The sequence below is a fragment of the Neophocaena asiaeorientalis genome, unplaced genomic scaffold, assembly GCF_003031525.2.
Source record: "Neophocaena asiaeorientalis asiaeorientalis breed wild unplaced genomic scaffold, Neophocaena_asiaeorientalis_V1.1 scaffold756, whole genome shotgun sequence".
Taxonomy (NCBI): Eukaryota; Metazoa; Chordata; class Mammalia; order Artiodactyla; family Phocoenidae; genus Neophocaena; species Neophocaena asiaeorientalis.
Window position 1 is genome coordinate 122,426 of NW_020172477.1, and position 25,357 is coordinate 147,782.

Consider the following 25,357-nt stretch of genomic DNA (forward strand, 5'->3'; position numbering starts at 1 on the left):
TACAGACAGTTTTCAGAGTACGGTGCTTGCAAACACCCTTCTTGTAGCCTTGGCATATTTCTCATGTCATGGTATGATGCAACTTTCTTGAATATTTTACTAATGGATGCTGGAGTAAAAAATTTCTAATTGCGAATTGTCTTATAGTTTCTCCAGTAATGAACTTCTGATGTCACTACTGGAGCTTGAGGGTGCTGATAAGTAACACTTCTCTTTCACTCCCACATTTGGAATCAGATGTGGGAATCGTTCAGGTGGAGCTCAGCATATTGGCTTTATTACTAAGAAGACTGAGTCAGGGAATGTGGCTTGACCAGTCAGGCTCCCTAACATTAGCTCCACATGACTGAGCAGCGAACGCCTGGTTCCTGAGGGACAGGCTCGTCCATAGAGGAGGGGGGCCGAGGGCAAGCCAGACCAGCTCACTTTTCTCTCCCAGTCTTATCAGTCAAGTGAGTTCCCCCTTTCCCTTGGGAGAGGAATGCTTGGGGGGTGGGAGAGAAGCTAGGAGAAATTTTCTAGCCAAAATCCCCTCCCCCCCCCCACCTGAAAACATGAGGGAAATGGAGGTGCCTCCTAAAAGCCACTTTCATTATTAGTGTTCCATGGTTCGGGTTTCCCAGATTAAAACGAAGGATACTGTGCGGTAACCTAAGACAACGTGATCGCTTTTGCTGTCCCACTTTCCCATTCATGAAGTTAAATAACGTGCAATAGGATTGGAAGCATTCAGGTTGGTAACTCATTTTTAAAAAGTAAGCGTCACCAGTCTCAAGCCGTTTGGCACTTGCTCAGTGGTGGTCAGCCGTTGTCTTGTGGCCCCCTAACCACAGGAGGCGCTGTTAGACGGATGGTGCAGAATCCAAGCCCGAGGAGCTCCGCCTGCCTTGTGGGTTGAGCAGTGCCTCACATGCTGGGAAGAGGGGCTGGCTCAGCAACCACACACACCGCGGCTGTGGGTTTCCCCCAGCGTTCTCACTGAAGGCTAGCTGCACCCTGGCTTCGCCCACTAGTCAGCACCAACGTCTCTAAGATCTAGCTGAGAGCTTAAGTATAGCTTACAGACCTCTTTTCATTCCTTTCATAACATCACTTCTAAGCTGTGCTGTAGGAGGGGGAGGGAGCTGAGATCAAGCCCCAGTGCTCTTGCCTGGCCCAGAGGTTGAGAATGGCAGGGGTGGAGTGTGCTGTACTCAGGCTGCTCTGTCCCCTTCTCAGATCCTTTGCCTCCCTGACTGGGGCTGAGTCCAGTGGGATATACTTAGGTTAACTTCTTCCCTTCCCAGACCGGAGATCAGGGTCTGAAAGCCACTCCGGAAGACCCTAATGTGTATTTCCATTGGCCCAATCATGCTGGTTATTCTTTTTCAAAGAAATCTGTGGGGTGAGTTTTGGGAATTGGGTGAAATGGGAGAAGGGAGTCAAAAGGTACAGATCTCTAGGTATAAAATGAATAAGTCATGGGGATGTAATATACAGCATGGTGACTATACTTAGTAATACTGCATTGCATATTTGAAGGTTGCTGAGAGAGTAGATCTTAAAAGTTCTCATCACAAGAGAAAAAATTCTATAGCTGCATATGGTGGTAGATGTTAACTAGACTCATTGTGGTGGTCATTTTGCAATATTTACAAATATCAAATCAATTATATTGTACACCTGAAACTAATATAATGTATGGCAGTTACATGTCAATTATTTTAAAAAATCTCTGGTGTCCTATTAAAATTTTCTTTCAATTCTATAGAACTCTCCCATTCCTGCAAAGCTCCCTGAACCAGTGAAAGCCAGTGAGGCAGCTGCAAAAAAGACCCAGCCAAAGGCCAGGTAAGAAAGTTGCTGTAGTAGCAGGGGAGGGCACCTTATGGTTCTTGATTCTTAACGCTGCCATGGCCAGAGGCTGCACAGAACAGGAAAGGAAGCTCTGTCTCCCCCAGGCAGAAACTGTTCTTTGGGAGTGCAAGTTGGAATATAGTAAGATACAGAGATCTACATCTGAAAGAGAATCGAGAACCCCACAGCTACTCCCTTTGCTTGGGAATAGGTGCAGGGCATTCAGAGGTGCGGTGACAGCAGACCTTAAGTATTGCTAGTACAATATTGCTAAACATGTGTCCTGGCCTTTGCATAGCCTAGTCCACCACATTAATCTCCAGGAAATCCTACTTTCTGGGGCTCCAGCCACATTAGGAAAGTACAGGTCAAAGCATTGAGTCCATGAACAGCGGAAGAGCGTATGGATCTTCGGTAATCACATTCTAAATAACGGAGGTTCTTCCAAGTAGCAGGTCAAGAGAGGAGTCAAGAAGCTAGGGTTTTATTTGGGGAAATGCCCCTGTGCGAGAAAATAGAGTGGGTGCCGAGGAAGCTGGGAGAGCCATCAGAAAGCACGGAAGTCTGACCCAGAGCAGGGAGGAGAAGGTTGGCTCCAAGTGACCTGGACTGCCTGCCACACGAGGTAAGGAAGGTGCATTGTCCAGGAGTCCTGTCTTTTAGGAACCGGCCTACCTTAATATCCTTGTGGCTGGGACATTATGGCTGAGAGCAGCCTCTGGGAAGCGTGGCCTCGGGGCACACAGGGCAGTGGATTTCAGGAGCACAATAGCTGGGCCACTTGGTCTTTTACACCCTGGTAGTCGAAGGTCTGCAAGGCACATCCTCATGGCTGCCATGTCTTCCAAATGGCAAATTCTCAGGGTAGTCCCAGAGTTGTTTATACCCTACTTTTCTACCACACTCCCACGTCAAGGAAGCCTTAGTGCAAATTTTATCAACAAAGCACCCTAGATGGGAATATATGAATTTTAATAGAATAGTAAAATAACTTCTGTTTACGAAAATTCTTGAATATTTACAGAATGCCTGTTGTGTGTCTATTCCAGATGTGGCTCTAAAGTAATAAGACTTTGGTTTTTAACAAACTTAGCAAACTACGTCCATGATGTTACTTTGCATTCTGTTTATATGTTAGTAAGTCTGCCATGCTCACCTCTAGGAATTGCTTTTGGGGCTGATTTAATTAGCTTAATCTTTTGGGCTTATGGCCATCTTGTACTAGGCCCAGACTTGGTATGTATAGAGGCTAAGCAAAGATCCATTCCCACAAAGCATAAACATTTATAAAAATTATAATACCTGCTGACGTTTGAGTGGTACCGTGTTGTATAAAATGGAGAAAATAATACCTACATCATGAGGCAGATGAGAACATCAAACACTCCTGTGACTGTGTAACTTATATAAGCTCTGTGGTGCCCAAACTGTTAGTTTGTGTGGACCTCAGTAATGCTGCAAGAATATACAGACCTTACAGCCAAGAGATTTGGATCTAAGCTGTCCTGTATATAACCTGCAGCGATTTCATTTGCGTGATCACATTTGCTTCCCAGTCCTGAGAGGTGGGTTTTTCTTTCAAACTCCTTTTTTTTTTTTTTTCTTGGCCCCGTCACGCGTCTTGTGGGATCTTAGTTCCCCAACCAGGGATTGAACCCTCGCCCTCTGTGAAACTGCAGAGTCCTAACCACTGGATCACCAGGGAATTGTCCTCAAACTCTATTTTTAAAGTAGCCACTATTCATTGAGGCATCACATATACCAGCTACCATACTAGGTACTTTACATAAATAAGATGACCTTTTCCCCCCCTTAAAACAAATCTGTGAGGTTGTTGCTGTTCTCACTTCACAGATGAGGAAACAGAGACTCAGAATTGTAAGTCAGCTGCTCAGGGTAGTTAGTCAGTATGTGATTAGCAGAAGAACCAGAACTCCAGCATCCTCACTCTTTCTACTCTGCACATTAAGTGGTTTGCCCAGGATCACACAGATAGGGCAACTTAGAGCCAGATCTCCTGGCTTCAAGATCTGTATTTTCTTACAATATACTGAGGTCCGTACAAACTAACATTTTGAGCACGCTTCAGTTTATAAAATGGTTTTACAGTTATTGATACATTTGATGTTCTCATCTGCCTCATAAAGTAGGTATTATTGTCTCCATTTTATACATAAGGGACCCCAGGCTAAAAGAGGTTCAGTGGCATGCCTGTTATCACAGTTAGTTACTGGGGAGCTAGAGTTCAAGTACGGTTTTCTTTGACTCCAAATCCCATTGATTCTAAAAATGTTACCCTTAGGAGACCAGTGTGGAAGTTCTTGGCGTTTGGTTTTCTACAGAAGTCTGTTTACCTCCCTCACCCTTGGCTTGATCTTTCTTACCCCTTTCTCCTCTTTCCCAGCATCTGTCCTGTTTTCCTTCCCACCTCCCTTCCCCAGGTCACAGCCTCTCCGATGTGATAGCTTTTACATTACCAGCTTTCCACCCAGCATGAGAGCAGGATGCCAGTGAAAAGCCTCAGGGTCCAGAATGGGCTTGCCTTGGAGACATGTCATGAGGAAGGACATGGGGCCAGCTGCTCTGCTTCCTATTTTGCATTTTATGGAGGCTGTGCCAGATATATTTTGGAAATATTCACGAAGCTTGTTTATTTTGGCCTTCACCTCAGCTATTACTCCCTAAAGTGTGTTTTCAAAGGATAGCCACTCTGATCTAAGTTAGCTAGTAGCCAGCTTCCTGCACTGCTCTAAATCAAGGGAAGCTACCACCTGGGCTGTAGCACCATCACAAGGAGCAAGCAGACTACACTCTGTACTCATTTAGATTAGATTTGGCTGTGAGTTCTAGAAAGTGCAAATGACAGTGGCTTATGTAAGATAGATTTTTTTTTTCTCTCAAGTAAACAACATCTGGAGGCAAGTAATCCAGGGCTGATATGGAGTTCTGTTCCACAAAGCCCTCAGGTACCCAGGCTGCTTTAAGCTCATCACTCCACCATCCCTATGGTTGTGGCCATGCCCTCATGGACCGATATGGCAGCATCCCTCTTCCAAGCAGCAGGATCAAGGAATTGCCAAAGAAGAAGAGAGACAAAGAGCAGGCACAGAGTTTCTTAAGGTTTCTAGAAACTGCTACATAACAATCTGTTTATATCCCACGTAGGCCAGAACTTAGACGCATGACCATACCTGATTACAAGCGAGACTGGGCAATGTGATTTTTACTCTGGGTGACCCTATGTCCAGCTAAAAATTGTTATTACCATGGAAAAAAGCAAATATGTGTATTGGAGGAAATAGAGTTCCTGTCACACTCCCCAAATCCTTTATCTTGAGTTGTTTACTTATTCCTTCTAGTTGCATTATTGGATTAACTCATTTGATGCTTCTTATTATAGAGAGACCATTTTGACAGCTAGTTCGAATCAAGTTTGAGTCCCTGTACATCTGAAAACCACCTGCTTTAAACCCCTCTTTGCATTATCATCAAAGTATATTCTAGGAAATCCTAAGAAGTATTAGGCAAAATGGTCCCAAGATCAAAAAAGTTTGAGAAATGTTGCATTCTATATAATGCTGTCTTTGAGGTATTCCTTGCACGTTCACAAGTGAAAAGTTTTTCTAGAAAGGAATCTGATATTTTGACCAGTGTGTTAAAACTTACTTGCCCACCTTTTCTTTTTCATAACATCTAGTAACACGTAACATCCTGTGGAATACCCTCTGGGAAATGTTGATTAAGTGGATATGAAAGGTTTGGATGAATGTGGAGGTGAAAGCTTATCCATCATGTACTCTGTCTACCCCCTCTTCATTTTCTCACGCTTTAACAGGCAGTTTCTTTTTCACTTTTTCTCTTTCTAGACTGACAGATCCCATTCCCACCACAGAGACTTCAATAGCACCCCGCCAGAGGCCTAAAGCTGGGCAGACTCAGCCCAACCCAGGAATCCTTCCCATCCAGCCAGCCCTGACACCTCGAAAGAGGGCCACAGTTCAGCCCCCACCTCAGGCCACAGGTCAGTAACTAGGTTGGTTTGAAACTTGGTACACCTCTTTGTCATCCTGGACTGTAGAGAAGTCTTGGAAAGCCTGGCTTTTCCTGGAATGGAATCTAGAGACATGTAAAGAGTAATGGTTTTCCTCGAGGAACTGGAGATGAGCTGCCTTTGAAGTTGTACGGGTAATGGCTGGCCAAAAGGAAGGCCTCACATTGAATTCTCCAGTGGATCTCCAAGGCCACTGAAGCCTGTTGTCTCTATTTTTTCTAGTCTTGGCCCTGATTTTACGACGTGGTCCATTCATCCCCTGCCTCCCTCTCTATTTCATATACTTCTCTTTGCATTAAAAAAAAAAATCTTTTTGGACACAGAGGAATTATTTCTTTAATGCTCTGTCTCTTGAAGTATCTGTCACCTCTTCATGTTTTGTTTTTCCACTTCTAATGAGCGGACTGAGTTTCCTTTTGTAAAGAGGACTGATCCAAATTATCAAGTAACTGAACACAGCCATCACTCCCCCCTACCAGGAAGCTGCTGTTGGTGAAGTTGGTGGTCATTTACTTACAATCAGGCATCCAGACTGGGGTTGTGTAACATACATGTAAACCATCAAAGGATGCTTTTGTCCTGCAGTGTGCCACAAATGCAAAGACTGTGTTTATGTACAGTAGCGTCAGAGTCCAGTTGAATATGTAGATCCTCAGGGTGCTGACTCAAGGAGTAATTGACTAAATGGGGTGGTGAGCAAGGGAGGACTTTTTGAAGGAGACAAGCATTGAACACTGTTATTGGACCCATGTTTTGAAAAATATGAAGCACGTAGTATGGCAAGAAGAAGGAAGGGCCTTCCAGGTGCAAGGACAGTGAGAAGCCCATGGATCTTGGGATTATCTGTCCACTGATCACCCCCTCTTTATTGCTTTGGCAAGAAAGAAAGCCGCGTTCGTTTGGGAGAGTTTTGAGCCCTTATATGGAGTTTATTCTCCTTGCAGGATCCAGCAATCAGCCTGGCCTTTTAGCCAGCGTTCCTCAACCAAAACCCCAGCCTCCACCCAGCCAACCCCTACCGCAGTCTCAGCCCAAGCAGCCCCAGGCTCCGCCCACCCCACAGCAGCCGCCTTCCACGCAGGCCCAGGGTCTGCCCACCCAGGCCCAGGCCACACCCCAGCACCAGCAGCAGCTCTTCCTTCAGCAGCAGCAGCAGCAGCAGCAGCAGGCGGCACCGCCTCCTGCACAGCAGCCAGCAGGCACGTTCTACCAGCAGCAGCAGCAGCAGGCCCAGGCTCAGCAGGTAAGGCGGTGAATGTGACCCTCGCTTGGCATATGGGAGTCATCCCTGTGAAGAGGTCCACTATGTGCAGGTGTCTTCCTTGGGAAGACAGAGAGCCATGACCCGGCACAGCGTTGTACTCACAGATGGCAGACACTAAACCTGACACGGTGGAGCCCTCACTGCATCACTCACAGCCCTCCCCTGCTTCTTCTCAGGCCATGGGGAATTCTGCACCTCACCAGGGAACCTCAGCAAGGAAGCTGGTTTTTAAGGACTCATTTTTAAATTTTTATTTATTTATTTATAACATCTTTATTGGAGTATATTTGCTTTACAATAGTGTGTTAGTTTCTGCTGTATAACAAAGTGAATCAGTTATACATATCTCTTTCCCCATATCTCTTTCCCCATATCTCTTTCCTCTTGCATCTCCCTCCCTCCCACCCTCCGTATCCCACCCCTCTAGATGGTCACAAAGCACCGAGCTGATCTCCCTGTGCTATGCGGCTGCTTCCCACTAGCTATCTATTTTACGTTTGGTAGTGTATATATGTCCATGCCACTCTCTCACTTTGTCACAGCTTACCCTTCCCCCTCCCCATATCCTCAAATCCATTCTCTAATAGGTCTGTGTCTTTATTCCCATCTTACCCCTAGGTTCTTCATGACCTTTTTTTTTTTTCTTAGATTCCATATATATGTGTTAGCATATGGTATTTGTTTTTCTCTTTCTGACTTATTTCACTCTGTATGACAAACTCTAGGTCCATCCACCTCACTACAAATAACTCAATTTTGTTTCTTTTTATGGTTGAGTAATATTCCATTGTATATATGTGCCACATCTTCTTTATCCATTCATCTGTCGATGGACACTTAGGTTGCTTCCACGTCCTGGCTATTGTAAATAGAGCTGCAATGAACATTTTGGTACATGACTCTTTTTTGTTTTTCTTTTTTTATTTCTGACATGACACCATCATCAAATTGAAGCAGAAAAACAATTATTTCTTATTATCATCAAATATCCAGTAGTGTTTAACTCTTTCTGGTGTGTCATAATTTAAATTGCTTTGTATATTTTTTCACATTTTTTTGCTCTGAATATATTCATTTTATAATGATCGATATATCTTTTAAGTCCCCCTTTTAGCCAGAGGTGGCTTCCTCCTCTTTTTTTCCCCTTTGCCACTTTTTTTTTTTTTTAAAGAAACTGGGTCGTTTGTCCTGTAGAATTTCCCACATTCTGGATTTGGTTGATTGCATCCCTGTGGTGTTGTTTAATATGTTCCACCACCCCCTGTGTAAACGGGTAGTTTCTTGAGGCCTCTCAATGTTTGATTCAGGTTGATAGTCCTTTGTTCTTCCAGTTGCATCACATCAGGAGACATACAGTAGTCTCAACATCACAAGACGTAGAGTAGTCTCACCTTATCTGTGGGGGATATGTTCCAAGACCCCCAGTGGATGTCTGAAACCACAGCTAGTACCGGACCCTATATATACCATGTTTTTTCCTATACATACATACCTATGGTAAAGTTTAATTTATAAATTAGGCACAGTAAGAGAGTAACAAGAATAGCTAATAATAAAATACATCAATTATAGCAATATACTGTAATAAAACCTATGTGAATGTAGTGTCTCTCACAAAATATTCTTGTGATGATGTGAGATGATAAAATGCCTACTTGATGAGATGAAGTAAGGTGAATGTCATGAGCATTGTGACATAGCGTTAGGCTACTATTGACCTTCTAACCATATGTCAGAAGGAGGATCATCTGCTTCTTGGGATCCAGAATCATGGAGCCATGACAGTGTCAATGGTTGCATGTCAGGAGCAGATGGTGTCAATGGTTGGGGATCCCAGCCAGGACGAAATGGGACGGTGCAAGGTTTCGTCACACTGCTCAGAACAACATGCAGTTTAAAACTTATGAATTGTTTATTTCTGGACTTTTCCATTTAATATTTTCTTTTTTTTTTTTTTGCGGTATGCGGGCCTCTCACTGTTGTGGCCTCTCCCGTTGCGGAGCACAGGCTCTGGACGCGCAGGCTCAGCGGCCATGGCTCACGGGCCCAGCCGCTCCGCGGCATGTGGGATCTTCCCGGACTGGGGCACGAACCCGTGTCCCCTGCATCAGTAGGCGGACTCTCAACCACTGCGCCACCAGGGAAGCCCCCCATTTAATATTTTCATATCAGTGTTCATCACGGGTAACTGAAACTGCAGAAAGCGAAACTGTGCATAAAGTCTGCTTGTCCCCTCTTTTATTAATGTTAAGATCAATCTGTGGGTTTGGTGTTGTCTGTCTGATCCAGTCACTTAATATTCCCCTTCAGTTTGTTTCCTAAGTCCATTAATTCATTAGGGGTGGCAAAGCGGTGATATTCTAGCATTCCATCTTTATTTAGGGGCTGGATTTTTCTGTAAAGAACTTGGGGTTGAACTCGCGCCCCCTGCATTGGAAGCACGGAGTCTTAACCACTAGACCACCAGGGAAGTCCCCTGTAAAGAACTTTTTCAGCAAGTATTTGATTACCCTGAGGTACTGTGTGTACAGAAAAGGCAGAAATAATGCATGACTCTTTCCCTGTGTTTACCAGTTTTCAGAATAATGAGTTTGTTCATAGTACCATCCAGAAGTGAACAATGAAGATTTTGTTTTGTTCTTAGTATCATTATGAGTTCATGCATCTTAATATATTTGATATGTTTCCACACATTGCTGTTAAAAAAATTTGTCCCAGTTGTCTCAGTTTTGGCCAGTGGAAGTCTCTTCAGATTGGCTCCTGGGTCCTTTGGCTGTGACTCCAGTAGCCTTTAATGTGTCCTTGCTATTTGGTGTAACAAGCTGTTCCGGAATCATTCTGCCCTTGACCTGGAATCAGCCATTTCTCCAAGGAGCTGTTTCCCTTTAATGGAAATGATATTTAGAGACCACAGTCTTGCTACTAGGGATACCCATTTGCTAATGGGTTGGTTATTATTTTTAGGCCTTTTCAGTGAATAGTTAGGACACATATATATATATATATTTAATAGAATATACACCATGAATTCAAGTTTATATTTCTAAAGCAGATTTGTAATTATAGGATTTTTGTTTAACTTCTTGGATTTTATATTTGTATCTTTCTCATCTGGAAATCTTGATTCCTAACGACATTAACATAATTCTTAATTGATTTATAGTTTCAAGATAACAATACCAATATGATTACCGAAAACAGTTTAAGATTTCTTTGCCATTCTTGTTTTTTGGGTTATTTTATTTTGTTTTTTTGCGGTATGCGGGCCTCTCACTGCTGTGGCCCCTCCCATTGTGGAGCACAGGCTCCGGACAAGCAGCCTCAGCGGCCATGGCTCACGGGCCCAGCCGCTCCGCGTCATGTGGGATCTTCCCGGACTGGGGCATGAAACTGTGTCCCCTGCATCAGCAGGCGGACTCTCAACCACTGCGCCACCAGGGAAGCCCTTTTTTGACATTCTTACACCTAGAATGTTTAGCACATTATTTTCTAGGAGTTTGGCTATTAATCTGATACACAGGTTTATTTGCTTTGTTTTGCTGTTTAGTTATTGCTTTTTAAATTTCGGTTTAATTTTGTTTTGTGAAAATGTAAAACATTTACATAATTTCAAACTTAAATCTGCAAAATTCTATTCCCTCCATCCCATATATGAAGGTATCCTTCATTCCTATTTACAACTTGAGAGTATTCCCTTAAAGGATATATAGCATAGTTTATTCCAATCAGTCCCCTGTTGACAGACATTTGGTTGTTTCTAGCTTTTTGCTATTATAAGTAGGCAGCTATTTATTGATATCTGCTTTTTTTGCTAACGCTTTAACTTTGCCCCAGTAAGCAAACAATATCCTCCCAGTTAACTTCATAACTAAGTAACAGTATTTGGAATTTCACAGACAAGATCTTGACTTCTGTTCATCAGTAGGCCCTTTTTTCAGCTGTTTTTTTGTGCCTTACACAGAGTCCTTAGCAGTAAGGAGCAGAGAAGTATTCCTGTCTTCAGGAAGTTTATAAAAGAATATAACTTGAAACCATGCTACCAGTATAAGATAAAATATCATTAAGTGGTAGAGTATATTGAATATTTTGAATGTTTAAAGATGGGAGTTTAATAAAGAGAGCTATTGGGAAATGGTTTTCAGAAAGGCTTGAGAGGACTTAATAACTGAGTTAACATTTAGGTTATTCTCCTTAGTGTCATCATTGCTTCATCCTGTTCATGTAGGGAAGAATTTTAATCCTGGTTATTTCCAAATCCCTTTACGAGAGGGATAACTTCTGCGGTTAGCAGATCATTTAGTAGCTTCTGTTACGCTCCAGCGTGTGGAGTCACAAGATGTACAGTCAGATGGATGCCCTCAGGCCAGGCACAGAAACCCCTCGGAAGCCAGTCTGCACTGCAGGAGGCAGATAGTGCAGTGGCTGGAGCCTGTCAGTGTAACGTGCTGCTGTGTTTATGTCATGCCCTGAGGTTCCCCTCGTGAGTTTTCAGGCCAAGGTAAAAGACGCCCTATACCTGCCCTTGCCTTTGGCTTCAGCACCGGTCTTAGTTGTTACTGAGACATTCATCCTTTGTGGAATATGGTTCTGAGACAGGCTTTTATTCACCTCTTCATTCCTTGCCACTTTCTCCTGCTCAGTTTCAGGCAGTACACCCTGCAGCCCAGCAACCAGCGATCGCTCAGTTCCCCGTGGTAGCCCAAGGAAGCTCTCAACAGCAGCTGATACAGAGCTTCTACCAGCAGCAGCAGCTGGCCACAACCCTGCATCAACAACAGCTGCTGACTCAGCAGGCTGCCTTGCAGCAGAAGACCGCAGTGGTAGCCCTACAGCAGGCCCAGGCACAGCCAGCCACAGCCCCCCAGCCAGCCCCTGCCCAGGAGCCAGCGGTGAGAATCAACCAGAAGAGGAGCACGCAGTGAGGGCTAGGGAAAGGGTGGGAAAGAGGCCGCAGCAGCTGGTGTGGCACGGCTGCTCCCCGCCCTGGTGGTGAAGATATTTGATCTTTTCCCGATATATCCAGGAAAAGGATGAGGTATACTCTAGAAGCTTAAGGTTTTAGAAGAATGATTCTAGGTTGCTGATGGACAAATGAACTTGTTTACAAGACACAAATAGACTCACAGCCATAGAAAACAAACTTACGGTTACCGAAGGGGAAGGGAGCGGGGAGGCATAAATTAGGAGTATGGGATTAATAGACGATGAACTTTCTTATTTCTCACTCTAATATTAGGCTGGCAGAAAGAGCTGTTCATTGTCTCTGTCAGTGCCAGTGTCAAGCAGTCAAAGCCCTAGGTAGGGTTAGAGCTAATCCCTTTCCCGTCTTCAGGGGGCAGTTTGACCACTGTGGCCTTCCCAGTCTCGGGAGGTTCATGTAGGCCTCCACCTGTACCCTGAGTCCTGACAGTCTTGTGTTTATTCTTTGTCTTGGATGATATTACTGGCCACCTTAAATAAGTCTACTATGCAGCACCCTTCCAGGGCCCGCTTGCTGAGACCATTTGTCATGGCCTGATCCCCCTCTGGGCACCAGAGCATCTGACTGTTGTTTGAGCCATCTTGTCAGTTTAGAAATTTGGCATGTTCATTTCTAGATACTGGCTGAGTATAGAATCAAGACCTCTACATGCTCTTCTGATTGACCTCTACAGGTACATCCTCAGGCACATCATACTTTGACCTTTAATGAGTGCCTTTAATGAGTACTCACAGAGAGACAGTAATAGAAAATTTTATAATGATAGAAAAACGCATTTTACATACCCAGCTGACAGAGTATCACAGCTACTCTCTTATTCCCAGGGAAGCCCAACCACTAGAAGAACGAAGGAAAAGTAAGAAACTATCTTTCTGAGGATTGATTTCCAATAGAGTTTTGTCACTCATCTTAAACCAGAAAACCTACATCCCTTCAAAAGGAAGCAGTGCCGTAAATAGATTGTCTTCTTTAAGTCTCAGCTAAATGTGTGTTCAGTGTCTTTACACCTTCGTTTCTGAAACAGCTTGGTCTTCCTGCAGGCGTTTGGTAGACAGCTACTCTCTGTATTTTTAACAAGCGACAAAGTTCCTCTTGTTAATGGAAAAAGAGTTTTTAAAAAATTATTGTATCATGTAGCTAGTTGAAATCTTATTTTGTCCAGTCCTCATTTAATGGAATTAGAAACTGAGGCCCAGGCTAGAAGGGGATCACCCAAGACACAGACTGATAGCACCAGAGCTGGGGCATGAACTGAAGAATCCTGATCTGTGTTCAAGGAAATAACAATGCTCGTTCAGGGTGAGGACGCGATCATCTACCACTGACTATACACTTCTTATGGGGTCCCCCTCTGCTGACCCTGGACAAAAGTATCCACTTCCTTGGGAATGAACTGTGATCCTTCTCCATGTTCCTTGAGTGAAAAAATACTTTGAGCACTTTGTTCAGGGGTAGGTGGTTGAGGGCACAGAGAAGGAACGAGAACAGAACGTGCTTCAGCCAGGAGCCAGAGAACCTCCCAGCTTTGACCCTTCCCTTTCTTCCGTGACCCTTTGTAGGACTTTGCTAGAGAAGCAAGTAATTGAATGTAAAGTATACCCTGCAGCCATCTCACAGCAATAATCTGCAAAGGGAGGATGGCCATCCCCCACAGATGTTTATTGCAGTCTTAATAATAGCCACAAGCATGGAAGCAACCTAACTCGTTCCAACAACTCACCTGTGCAGCCATTAAAAATCATGGTTATAGGGACTTCCCTGGTGGGCCAGTGGTTAACAATCCGCCTTCCAATGCAGAGGACGCGGGTTCAATCCCTGGTCGGGGAACTAAGATCCCACATGCTGCGGGGCAACTAACCCTGCGTGCCACAACTACTGAGCCAGCACGCCACAACTAGAGAGCCTGCAAGCTCTGGAGCCCACACGCCATAACTAGAGAGCCTGTGTGCCGCAACTACTGAGCCCATGCACCCTGAAGCCCATGCGCCACAACTAGAGAGAAGCCTGCACGCTACAACTAGAGAGAAACCTGCACGCCACAACGAAGAGCCCGTGCACCACAATGAAAAATCCCGCATGCCGCAACTAAGACCTGACACAGCCAAAAATAAATAAATATTAAAAGAAAACAAAAACAATCAACTGTATTTCAATAAAAATTAATTAATTTTAAAAAATCATGGTCATAAAAGTCTGTACAATAGTATGGAAACTCTCATGAGGTAGTATTAGAGGAGAGATGAGATTATGGGACGAGTATGTACTTGAAATAGACTTAAATATAAGATACCAGAAAGATAAGAACAGTTGTATTAGAGTAGTGGAATGGAAGTCTGGGTGGTTTTTCTCCCCTAGTCTATATCCTTACATTTCTTGATGTTATTATACTCCTTTTATAGTTATATATTTTGTTTTTTAAAAAATCTTTGGCAAGATAGGCATCTGAGTCTACCTTGCTTCTCCTCCCGCTGTGGTCTGTTTCTCCCTCCTCCCCCTTCCCAATCCCATTTTTGGATGAGGAGGCATCATGGTGCAGAAAAGGGTCCTGGGCAATAGTCAAGAGACATGGATTCTGCCCTCAATTGACCCTGTGACCTTGAGCGAGCACTTAGCCTTAGGGGGCCTTGGTCTGGTCTCTTCTAAAATGAGGGAGTTGGAATCCATGTTCTCTAAGGTCTTTTTTGACTCTTCATTCTGAGTTTCTGATTGGAAATAAAACTGCTTGACAGGGTTGTTGTGGGGAGTGGCTGAATGGGTGGCAGCCAGTTTGAATTGGTAGCTATGATAAAACAAGGTGTCCTCATGATGGAAGCTTCTGTTCTTCGGTGTGCTGCATACAGAGAATAGGCAGAAGGAAGGGAAAATGTTCTCCAGGTAGTCTGGACTCTTCAAAACAAAGGGCCTCAACAGTTAAGTACCCTTTTCAGTGTAGTGAATGTCTTAAACTGCAAGAAATAAGCAAATCTAGTTCTGTCCTTAAAGCCCTTCTCGCCCCTATGGGTACTGGCTTTAGGCTGGCTGTTGTAGATGCACTTCTGGACCCCCGAGGAATTGTGGAGCTGGAACTCTGGTCTTCTTCACAGAGCACTTTGCTTCTCACTCAGAGATGCAGTCAGCTGCTTTACCCTTTGACTTTAATTTGATTGGAATTAGAACCTTATATTTTATCATTCATTCGATTGGTGAGTGGTTGTGTACTCTCACATGTACGTAGCCTGCCTCAATAAAATTAAAGTCTGAGTCAATATAGGTACAGAAACTCCCAGGCTGTCAGCATCCTGACCCAAGTAGCTGGACACTCTAGTTTCCTAAATCTCTTTATCTTTGAAGACACAGAATGTGAGAACCAATTTGCAGCATGGAGGGGCAGCTCCAATCTGAGATGAAGGACTGGAGGGAAGGGATAGTTCAATACCTGAGGCATTTAATATTCTAAGTTCCTTTATTTCTGGATTGACAGTTAAGAAAAGGGTTAGGTGGCCTTCTTAATTTTTGTTCGTTTTTTTGACATAGAACTTTGTAGATCAAGACTTATGCTTAAAGACTCACTATGTGGCCACAAGGATGTTCCCACCAGTTTGTTTTTCTGTGGTGACAGTGTGTCCTGCCTTCCTTCTGAAAAAGACCTATACGTCAAGAGGCCTCGTATTATTAGATCAATCATCATCAAGGGCTTTTACATTTTTTTCTTCTTTCTTACTGTATTCTCTACATGGTTCTTCAGTGCCATTTCCAAACTGAAGATGGGAACAGGATAATCCCACTGCTCCCATGCTGTACATTTTCTCAGGGGTTGCCACAGAAACAGAATCCTGTAAGACCCAACCTATGAATGAAATAGAGTGTTAACAACAAAAGCAAAAAAGTGCTGCCATTTATTAATCACAGTGAGATTCTGTCTAGTAGCTAGTAGTCTGAGCTCTGTCAGAAAGGGGTCTCTTAGCAGAAATCACTTAACTCAAATGTGTTTTAGCTAGAGGTGTGCCTTCATTGGCTTGTGACTGTGCCAGTAGAATGCTTAAAGGCTGCCCTTTGGAGGCATTCTGAATGAGTTCCTAGAGCAGAAAGTGGTCCTTTAGGAAACTTTCTAGGTCTTTAAAGCTAGGAATAGCTTCTGCAGTCTTTGATCTGGGTCGAGTTACATATGGTTACCCTGTATATTATTGCCGATGAAGATTGAAATTTATATATAAGCACCAGGTAAGTACCATGCTGCTATCAGTCTCAAGGCTGCAGCTCAGATTGTCAAAGCCTTGTTTTTTTTCTTTCTGGGTGTTCTCGATAAACTGAGCCATTTGAGCCATATGTTAGCTCTCACATGGCATTTTTGTTATGCTTGTCTGCTTATTTGTTTTTCCTTTCCCTTTTTTTTTTTTTTTAACGCTTTTGTCTCTCTTCCTAGCAGATTCAAGCCCCCATAAGACAACAGCCAAAGGTTCAGACAACCCCACCTCCTACCATCCAGGGGCAGAAACTCGGATCTCTCACTCCTCCATCGTCCCCCAAGGCCCAGCGTGCTGGGCACAGGCGGATTCTCAGCGACGTGACCCATAGCGCAGTCTTTGGGGTCCCTGCCAGCAAATCAACCCAGCTGCTCCAGGCAGCTGCAGCTGAGGCCAGTCTCAATAAGTCCAAGTATGTACTGCTTTTGTGGGCAAGGGCTGCCGGGGAACATTGCTGTGTGATTTTTGCACGTGTATGTAGTTGTGTGTAGATGTATATGTAGGGGTGAGTGTCTGTGTTTACTGAGAAACTGAATTTTCCTGTAGATCAGACTGATCTTAAGAAATAATTTCCTACATGCCTCACAGTTTCCAGTCTGTCTTCCATCCCATACTGTATCATGTGTTTTCTAAATTCTTGATCTGATCAAATCTCTCCATGCTGATAACATTTCATTGGCTCCCCATTGCCTGTAGAATAATATCTGAACCGACTGGTTAACAGACCAAGGACTATTATATCACATTGGTGGAACTGCCACTCTCCTCCTGGTCCACTTAGGAAATGCTTATTTATTCATCAAGATCCATGTTGGAGGTTATATTTTCTTTGACCCTTCCTCTGGTATCATATATAATTTTGTCTGAACCCTTTTTTGAGCATGTATCACACTGTATTATCATTATTTATTTGTATGTTTAGCTGACCTAGCCTGCAAGTTCATCCACAGCAAGCACCATGGCTTAATCAACCTTTGTAAATCCGGTGACAGGCTCTGTGCCTGACATCAAGTAGATTGCAGTGAGTGTTTGTTGCGTAAATGCAGTGTCAGGCTCTCAGCTTTCTTGGAACCATATACGGAAGTTAAAAATCTTTAAATTGAGTCATTAGCTAAATGCAAAGGGCATCAAGAGGGACTTTAGAAGAAAATTAGGTGATGATACCCAGGGGCTCAAGATGGTGGTAAATGTCTTTGTGCTCTTTAACTGTGATGGTGTCCACTGATGCTGGATCCTGACAGATGCGAGGCAGCCGGAATAGGCGGCAGCCCCTCTGGAGCTGTTGTGAATGTTACAGTGGTCACCACAGGATGCACGAGCCTAAGAACAGGTGGCTTTGGGATCCTGAATTGAAAGAACTTGCAGATGAGACCAAAAATCTAAGCAAGAGGTTAAAGATGTAGTGGGAGACAGTGAATCACAAAAGAAAGTGAGATGTTTGTTTCACACAGTGGAAAGGGCATCTTTGGAAACTGTTCCATTGCTATGGGAAGCCCTTTTAGAAACATACTGTGGAAAATAATGGTTTGACTTATAAAATAATTTGCTCTTGAAACAAAGAGAAAATAGGTTGACCCTTTTCAACCTTTATATGTCTTTTTATTTCGTGGGGGTGGGAACCTACCTAGGTCTGCAACCACCACTCCTTCAGGCTCCCCTCGGGCCTCCCAGCAAAACGTTTATAATCCTTCAGAAGGTTCTACATGGAATCCCTTTGACGACGACAATTTCTCCAAACTCACAGCTGAAGAACTGCTGAACAAGGACTTTGCCAAGCTGGGGGAAGGTGAGTAATTGGTGCCTTTTTGTGATTAACTCTAGAGGGGTAGCATGTGAAAATGTAGACTTGGGTCTTTCTTTCCTTCAAAGACTTGATTTTGAAGTATATGCACAAAATCAGCTTGTATTTTTACTAGGGCACCGAAGTCTCTTCATCCTCAGGAAATCCTGGTCTGTTGTGGGTGGCAGCAAGGAGAGTGGGAAACTTTTAGGAAAGATTAGGTAGCATAGATCAGGATGATAGTGTCAAGCACGTTCACTCCTTGGAGGAATGTGATGGTACCTTGTCCTAAGTGGGTTTATTACCCCAGAAAGTCGTAGCTGCTTACCCATGAGAGTGTGCCCTCATGTAGACACTGAATCTTCATGATCAGAATTCTCTATTACTGTTGACTGACCCTGGAGCGGAGATCAAATAAACAGAAGGTGCCATTTCTACTCTCAAATCCACAGTCTAATTTGGAAGGCAAGATACCCACTCACAGACACACATACACCTTGGAAAACAACAGCACACACCCTGGGAAAATTCTACAGTATGATACAGTTCAAAAAAAGTACCTCAGTGTAGACAAAAGCACAGGGAAAGGAATGATCAGAACGGAGTGAATGATACAAACTTTGGCCAAACATTTTAGCTTTATAATTTTATAGACATCTTTTTAAAATCCATACACTTCTTGCCTTTTTTTTTCTTCATAGGGCATAGGATTTAACTTTCTTTGACATTTATTGTCAATTTGTTTCATTGTTACGTATGCCAGTTATTGTTCTAGACTGTAAACAGAAACACCTTCATGTGCTATTGAAAACTAGTATTTTGCACCTGATTAAGTGACTCCCAAGTTTTAAAATTCCTGTATCTATTTTTAGTAATTTCCTGTCCCTGTTCTTGTTGTTCAACTGTTGGCTTTTACATTAAGCCATTGTCATTGTGCCTGTCCCTCATAGCATCTCACTACTGCCATCTGTCTTCTCTTTTGCTCTCATAACTACTTTCAACGTGGAAAACAGATCATCAAACTCATTAGAATGATGTAGAGATAAATCGATTCAGAGTGAAGGCTGGAGGCATTGTGCTTTGAGTAATGTGCTCAAGCTTTAGAGCTTTAGACTTCCTTTCTTTCCTCAGCTGTTTCTCAGTTACTGCAGTGACCAGACAAGGACCTTTGAATAGCCAAGGTGTTGCCATAATGCAGTAAAATGAGTCAAGTCTAGATGTCGGTTTGGAGGGTGCCCTTCACCCCTGGCCTGTGTGTGCATCATGGGATTCTGCTGGGATGAACCGAGTGGTATTTTGTCCCTCCAGGCAAACATCCTGAGAAGCTTGGAGGCTCAGCTGAGAGTTTGATCCCAGGCTTTCAACCAACCCAAGGTGATACTTTTGCCGCTTCCTCATTTTCTGCTGGAACTGGTTAGTATGGCGAACACCTGAAACTCAAGACTCACTGTTGTGACCTTCCCACTGGTTTCCAGTCCACAGATAACCCTAGCATGGCAGTGAGCCCCAGATCCTGGTGGTAACATAATTTTCTTCATTCTGAAGATTTCCTATAAAAAGATCGGGATAAAAAAAGATCTAGAATCACTTTGAATTAGAATGGCAGGGTGATCTGGCAGCAATATACAGGATTTGTTCTCTCAAGTCCACATACATGTTTTTAAGCAAATATTTCTAAATTTCAGGAACATCACTCTGTTAATCTCTTGTAATTGCTTAGGTTCTTTGGAATGACTTGAAGAGTTCTAAGAATTAGGTGCTCTATCCTATATCTGAGTCTCTGCTATGCTGTGTTTTTGTGCATATGTGTGCTTATGGGGACAGGGAGATATCTTTTTATTTTTATTTTTTTCTGAAAAAGTTTTATTGTGTACAGAGGGGAAGGGCTCAGTCCTTCTTGGCTGCTGCCTTCCTCATGGCGGCCAGGACATCGCTCAGCTCCTCTCTCTTCCTCTTGGCACAGATGTGTCCCCCCACCCTTTTCTTGATGAACTTGAAGGCCCGCTTGTCCTTGGAGACCTTGAGCAGCTCCATGGCCGGCCGTTCATAAGAGGCGAAGCCGCACACCTCCTGGATCATGTCCCGCACAAACTTGGTGTGCTTGGTGAGGCGCCCGTGGCGGCGGCTGTGCCTCGGCTTGCTCACGTTCTCGGTCACCTTGTGGCTCCTGTTGAGGCCCACAGCCATGGGGTAGCACAGAGCCATGGCTGCTGCTCTTTAATGGCTGCTGTGGCGGAAGCGAGATATCTTTTTAAATGAGACGTTTAAAAAAATTCTACTAGTAATTATAAAAACCTAATTTTCCCTTTTATTAATAAATAAGGTACATATTTAGTAATTTATAGAAGAGCATAGAGAAGAAAGTTAAAAGCCCCATGATCTCACCCCTGAGAAATTAGCATAGCGATACCATTTAGATGTCTGTTAGTGGCATTTAACCTTTTTAGGGTCACAGATACCTTTGTGAATCTAAGGGAAGTTACAGATCTTCTCTTTCACAAAAATACACGTGTCCACAATTTTGTGCACAATTTTCAGCCTCAGTTTATGACTCTAAGGTACATTTTTATAGTCGTATTTTAAAGCCTAATTTTTTTTGCTTACAAAATTTGGCATGTTTCCCCCATATCATTAAAGAAGCTCCTCGAATATAACTTTTAAAATATCTACATTAAATTCCTTTATGTGGATACATCCTAATGTATTTAACCAGGTACCTCTTTTTTAAACATTAATTTGATGTCAATGTTTTACTGTTTTAAATTCCTCACCAATAGATGTGAGGTTTTGAATATGTTCTTTGTAGGATATGGAATTTGATATCCTTCAAAATTCATCTTTTTAATTACATTGATTAATTTCTGCTTTTAACTTTTCATATTCTTTCTTCCTGCTTTCTTTGGGTGTATCAGTATTTTTCTAACCTCGTAAATTTATTTCTGATTAGAACTTTGGCTGTTATTCCATGACATTTGCTATGTAACGCTCTCTTTATTTATTTATTTTATTTTATTTAATTTTTGGCTGCGTCGGGTCTTAGTTGTGGTACTCGGAATCTTCCTCGCGGCATGTGGGATCCTCCGCTGCGGTGCGTGGGCTCTTCACTGTGGTGCGCGGGTTTCTCTCTAGTTGTGGCACGTGGGCTCAGTAGTTACGGCGTGTGGGCTCTCTAGTTGTGGAGCAGGGCTCCAGAGCGCATGGGCTCTGTAGTTTCAGCATGCGGGCTCTGTAGTTGTGGCCCACGTGCTCAGTAGTTGCGGCTCGTGGGCTTCGTTGCCCCACGGCATGTGGGATCTTAGTTCCCCGACCAGGGATCCAACCCGTGTCCCCTGCATTGGGAGGTGGATTCTTAACCACTGGACCACCAGGGAAGCCCCTGTAATGCTCTCTTATTCTCATTCTTTTCTGTTTTTAAATTTTAATTTTTAAGTTTTGATTTCTTTACCCTAGAGTTATTTAGGATATATTTTCATTGCATTGTGATAATATGGCCTCTGCAGTTTTTTCTCCTGGGTATTATGGAGGGCTTCATTATTAATTTTGTAAACGTTCTATGGGAGTTAGTAGTTTCCATTTCAATAAATACTAATCTACAACATGATTTTTAATGGAAGAACAATAACATTGTATTTAACATCCTCTTTGATGAATACTTAGGTTGTTACTAATTTTCACCACATAAACATTCTTGAAGCCCAATTTTTATTCATATCCTTTAAAATTTCTTTAAGATAGCTTTTAGGGGATTATGTGCTAAATCAAAAGATATGTGTAATTAAGGCTTTTGGTGCATATTTCCAAATTGCCCTCCAAGAATGCTATACAGATTTTATTTCAGTCAACAGTGAATGAGTAAGCTTCACCTCTTTTTCCCAGCCAGACCAGCTCAGAGGCTGTAGACAGAGGACATTGTTTACTGGCCGTTTTTATTTCTTTGGGGATTTGTGTTGTTCATGTCCTTTTTTTTCTTTTTTTATGTGCTTTGTTTATTTTGTTCTTATTAATATGTAAGAGCTCTTCATGTGTCATATTGTAAACTTTTCCCCCAGTTTGTCATTTGTCCTATGCAAGTATTATCTCATCTGACCCTCTCAACAACCCTCCGAGGTTGCCCCATCATCCCCACATCAGTTATGGTTGAGGTAACTGAGCACAGGCTAGTCTCTTTCCCAGGGTCACATAGCTAGTAAGTGGCAGAGCTGGGACACCGACCCTCTGGCTCTAGAACTTCCTCTCTCAGGTTTTCTGCCTCATAATAAGGCAAATTTAATAATAGTGTCCTAGAACATCATCTATAGTTTCAAAATTTTTTTAATAAAATAGAATACATTTAAATCTTTTATAGTATTTTCTTTGCATACATCAATTTTATTGTATGTATTTGTGCTTCTCTTGGTAACTCTAGCTAGAGATTTGCTGTTTTATTACCTTTCAAAGACAACTCTATAGAACTACTCTTTTTCTGTCTTCTAATTCTCTATATTTTGCCTTTGTCTTTTTGATTACAGTTCCCTATTTTTCTTAGGTTCACTTTTGCTGATTTCAAGAAGAACACATAGTAAAATTTTTTTTAATTCTTTAAAAAAAAGTATTTAGAGTTTTTCTCTCAATATAACAGTGATTTTCATCTGGCATGAGAGTGGGGAGGGAGGCTAATTATAATTTCTAATTATAATTTCTCTGTGAAGACTTTTTCACAGAGAATCTACTATTCTCTTGCCTCTTTCTTGCTCCAGTTGCCCACCCCACCCCAGCCTTTGAGGATTACACTGTTATTGAGAGTGCTTTCTAATAGCTGTGTGTTTCCCTTGTAAGAAAAAACTCATGTTTTAACCATATCCCATAAGTCTTATGGGATATAAGTCAATGATGTTCTCATTGTTAATATTTTGGAACAGGCATTGGAATTATTTGGAAGGTCTGTTTTTTAATATTAAATAGTGAAAATTTTTTGTGTGTTATTTTTTATTTTTAGCTTTGTTGTCTGGTCTATATACTTTTTAAATTTTTTTTTTTTTTTTTTGCGGTACGCGGGCCTCTCACTGTTGTGGCCTCTCCCATTGCGGAGCACAGGCTCCGGACGTGCAGGCTCAGCGGCCATGGCTTACGGGCCCAGCCACTCTGCGGCATGTGGGATCTTCCCGGACTGGGGCATGAACCCATGTCCCCTGCATCGGCAGGTGGACTCTCAACCACTGCGCCACCAGGGAAGCCCTAATTTTTTAATTTATTAGTATTTTGGTCTGGTTGAAAGTGCTTAAAGTTGGATATGCCAAATAGTTGACTAAATATACCAAATGTATAAAGCATTGGTCATTGTCCTTGAGATAAAATGTCACAACGATGACTAGTTATGGTGCTGGGTAGGATATAGTTTCCCTGGAAAGGGGGTCATGGAATAAGCCCTAGGAAGGTCTTCTTTGATGCTGAATCCCAGCATTTAGTACAGTGCTTGGCTCAGTACACATTTGTTAAATGAAGGAAAGGAGTCGCTTTTTGCCAAAGGATAGGAGCTTGGATTCACCAGTGTTAATAACAGATGTCCCTAATCATTGTCCATCCACTTCCAGTTTTAATGCCTGATTCTTTATTATCATACATTTTATGTTTTGTTTTTTGTCTGTATGAAATGTTTTTTAAAGTGTTGTTTTTTGCTTTTATTTTTGCCTCTTCTCTGCTTAACTTTGAAGGTTGTAAATGGCAGTATTTTTTTTAACGGCCCAGCCATTAGAAAACACATATTTGAGTAGAATTAGGACAGTAATACCCGCGAACATATGTTGAGTACATGCTGCATGCTAAGCCCACTGGGTAAGTGCTTTTATGCACATTATCTCCAGTGATCCCTCACAACAGCCCACGAGAGGCTAAGTGACCTGCCCAAGGTCATAGGTGGAGAATGACAGAGTAGAAATTTGTACCTGGGCAGCCCAGCGCAGAAGCTGTAGTTATAACCACATCTCAGAAATCTTATAAATCAGTGACACTAAGCTTTTACAGGCATTACAAAACATCTCCATATTTTCCTCAATTTATCCAGCGCTATTCTATGAACGTTTGGTATTTTCCCTTCGTTTGCATTTGTGGTATGAATGAAGAAGCATCTTCATTCTTTGCAAATGAAGTAAAATTATACCTAGATCCCAGAAATTAGTGTGTCCTCACTGTATGAAGTTCAGGGTGGCACCATTTTCTCCAAGTTTTCTAATCAAGCTCAGACCGTTCACTGATTTGAAACCGTCTAACCAACCAAGAGAGGAGAGAAGCAGGAAATTTGGTAATGAGCTGGGGAGGATGACACAAGGGTTATCCTTAACATTTTTATGGTAAAAGCTGCAAAAATGTTGCTAAACTGTGTTCTTAGATTAGAGGAGGAACAGGCAGACAATTAAAACTTGACATTGTGCCTCTTTATTTAAAATACAGTAAGTCCCCTACATATGAACGAGTTCCGTTCCAAGAGCACATTCGTAAGTCCGGTTTGTTCATAAGTCCAATTTGTTCGTAAGTCCAACAAAGTTGGCCTAGGTACCCAACTAGCACAGTCAGCTATATAATACTGTACTATAATAGGTTTATAATACTTTTCACACAAATGATATATAAAAAACAAACAAAAAATAAAGAAAACGTTTTTAATCTTACAGCACAGTACCCTGAAAAGTACAGTAGTGCAGTACAACAGCTGGCATACAGGGGCTGGCATCTAGTGAACAGGCAAGAAGAGTTACTGACTGGAGGAGGGAGAGGAGGGGGGAGATGGTAGAGCTGAAGGATCATCAGCAATAGGAGATGAGGGCAAGCTGCATGTGACAACGTACACCAGACGCGTGAACTAACTTACGTGACTGGACATAAGAACGCATGTTCACATCTTTGAAAGTTCTCAACTTGAAGGTCGTATGTAGGGGACTTACTGTATTTTTCTGTTGATAAATTATATACATTCGTTTGCTAAAACCCCAAGGAAGCAAGATTGAAAAACTCATGACCGCATTCCAAGAGGAAAGCATTGCTAACATTTAACAATATTTATGTCCATAGTTTTATTTCTTTGTACATACTTTTTTCAAACATGAATTATACTATACATTCAATTTCATGATTTGTTCTTTTTCTTTTAATATATTTCATTGTATCTCATTTTAAAATATTTCAGAGACTAAGAGCAGTGATTTTAACCCTTCTCTTCCTCCACAGACCTGTAAAGAAGCTTAGTTAA

General features: G+C 42.5%; 1 protein-coding gene and 1 pseudogene across 4 annotated transcripts in view; one reads left to right on the forward strand and one right to left on the reverse strand.

Moving 5' to 3' along the window:
• The window catches only part of AAK1 (AP2 associated kinase 1), a 167,368-nt gene that overhangs the window by 102,992 nt on the left and 39,019 nt on the right, over positions 1-25,357 (forward strand). For 2 of the 4 annotated variants that reach the window (XM_024738184.1, XM_024738185.1), the window contains exons 10-16: positions 1,751-1,830; positions 5,703-5,857; positions 6,832-7,130; positions 11,792-12,040; positions 16,535-16,767; positions 17,966-18,141; positions 19,444-19,548. In XM_024738184.1, coding sequence (XP_024593952.1) covers positions 1,751-1,830; positions 5,703-5,857; positions 6,832-7,130; positions 11,792-12,040; positions 16,535-16,767; positions 17,966-18,141; positions 19,444-19,548 — 1,297 coding nt within the window. The remainder of the gene's footprint in view (positions 1-1,750; positions 1,831-5,702; positions 5,858-6,831; positions 7,131-11,791; positions 12,041-16,534; positions 16,768-17,965; positions 18,142-19,443; positions 19,549-25,357) is intronic. The other 2 variants (XM_024738182.1, XM_024738186.1) reach the window with 2 other exon arrangements.
• On the reverse strand, positions 19,564-20,835 carry LOC112395122 (60S ribosomal protein L36 pseudogene; annotated as a pseudogene).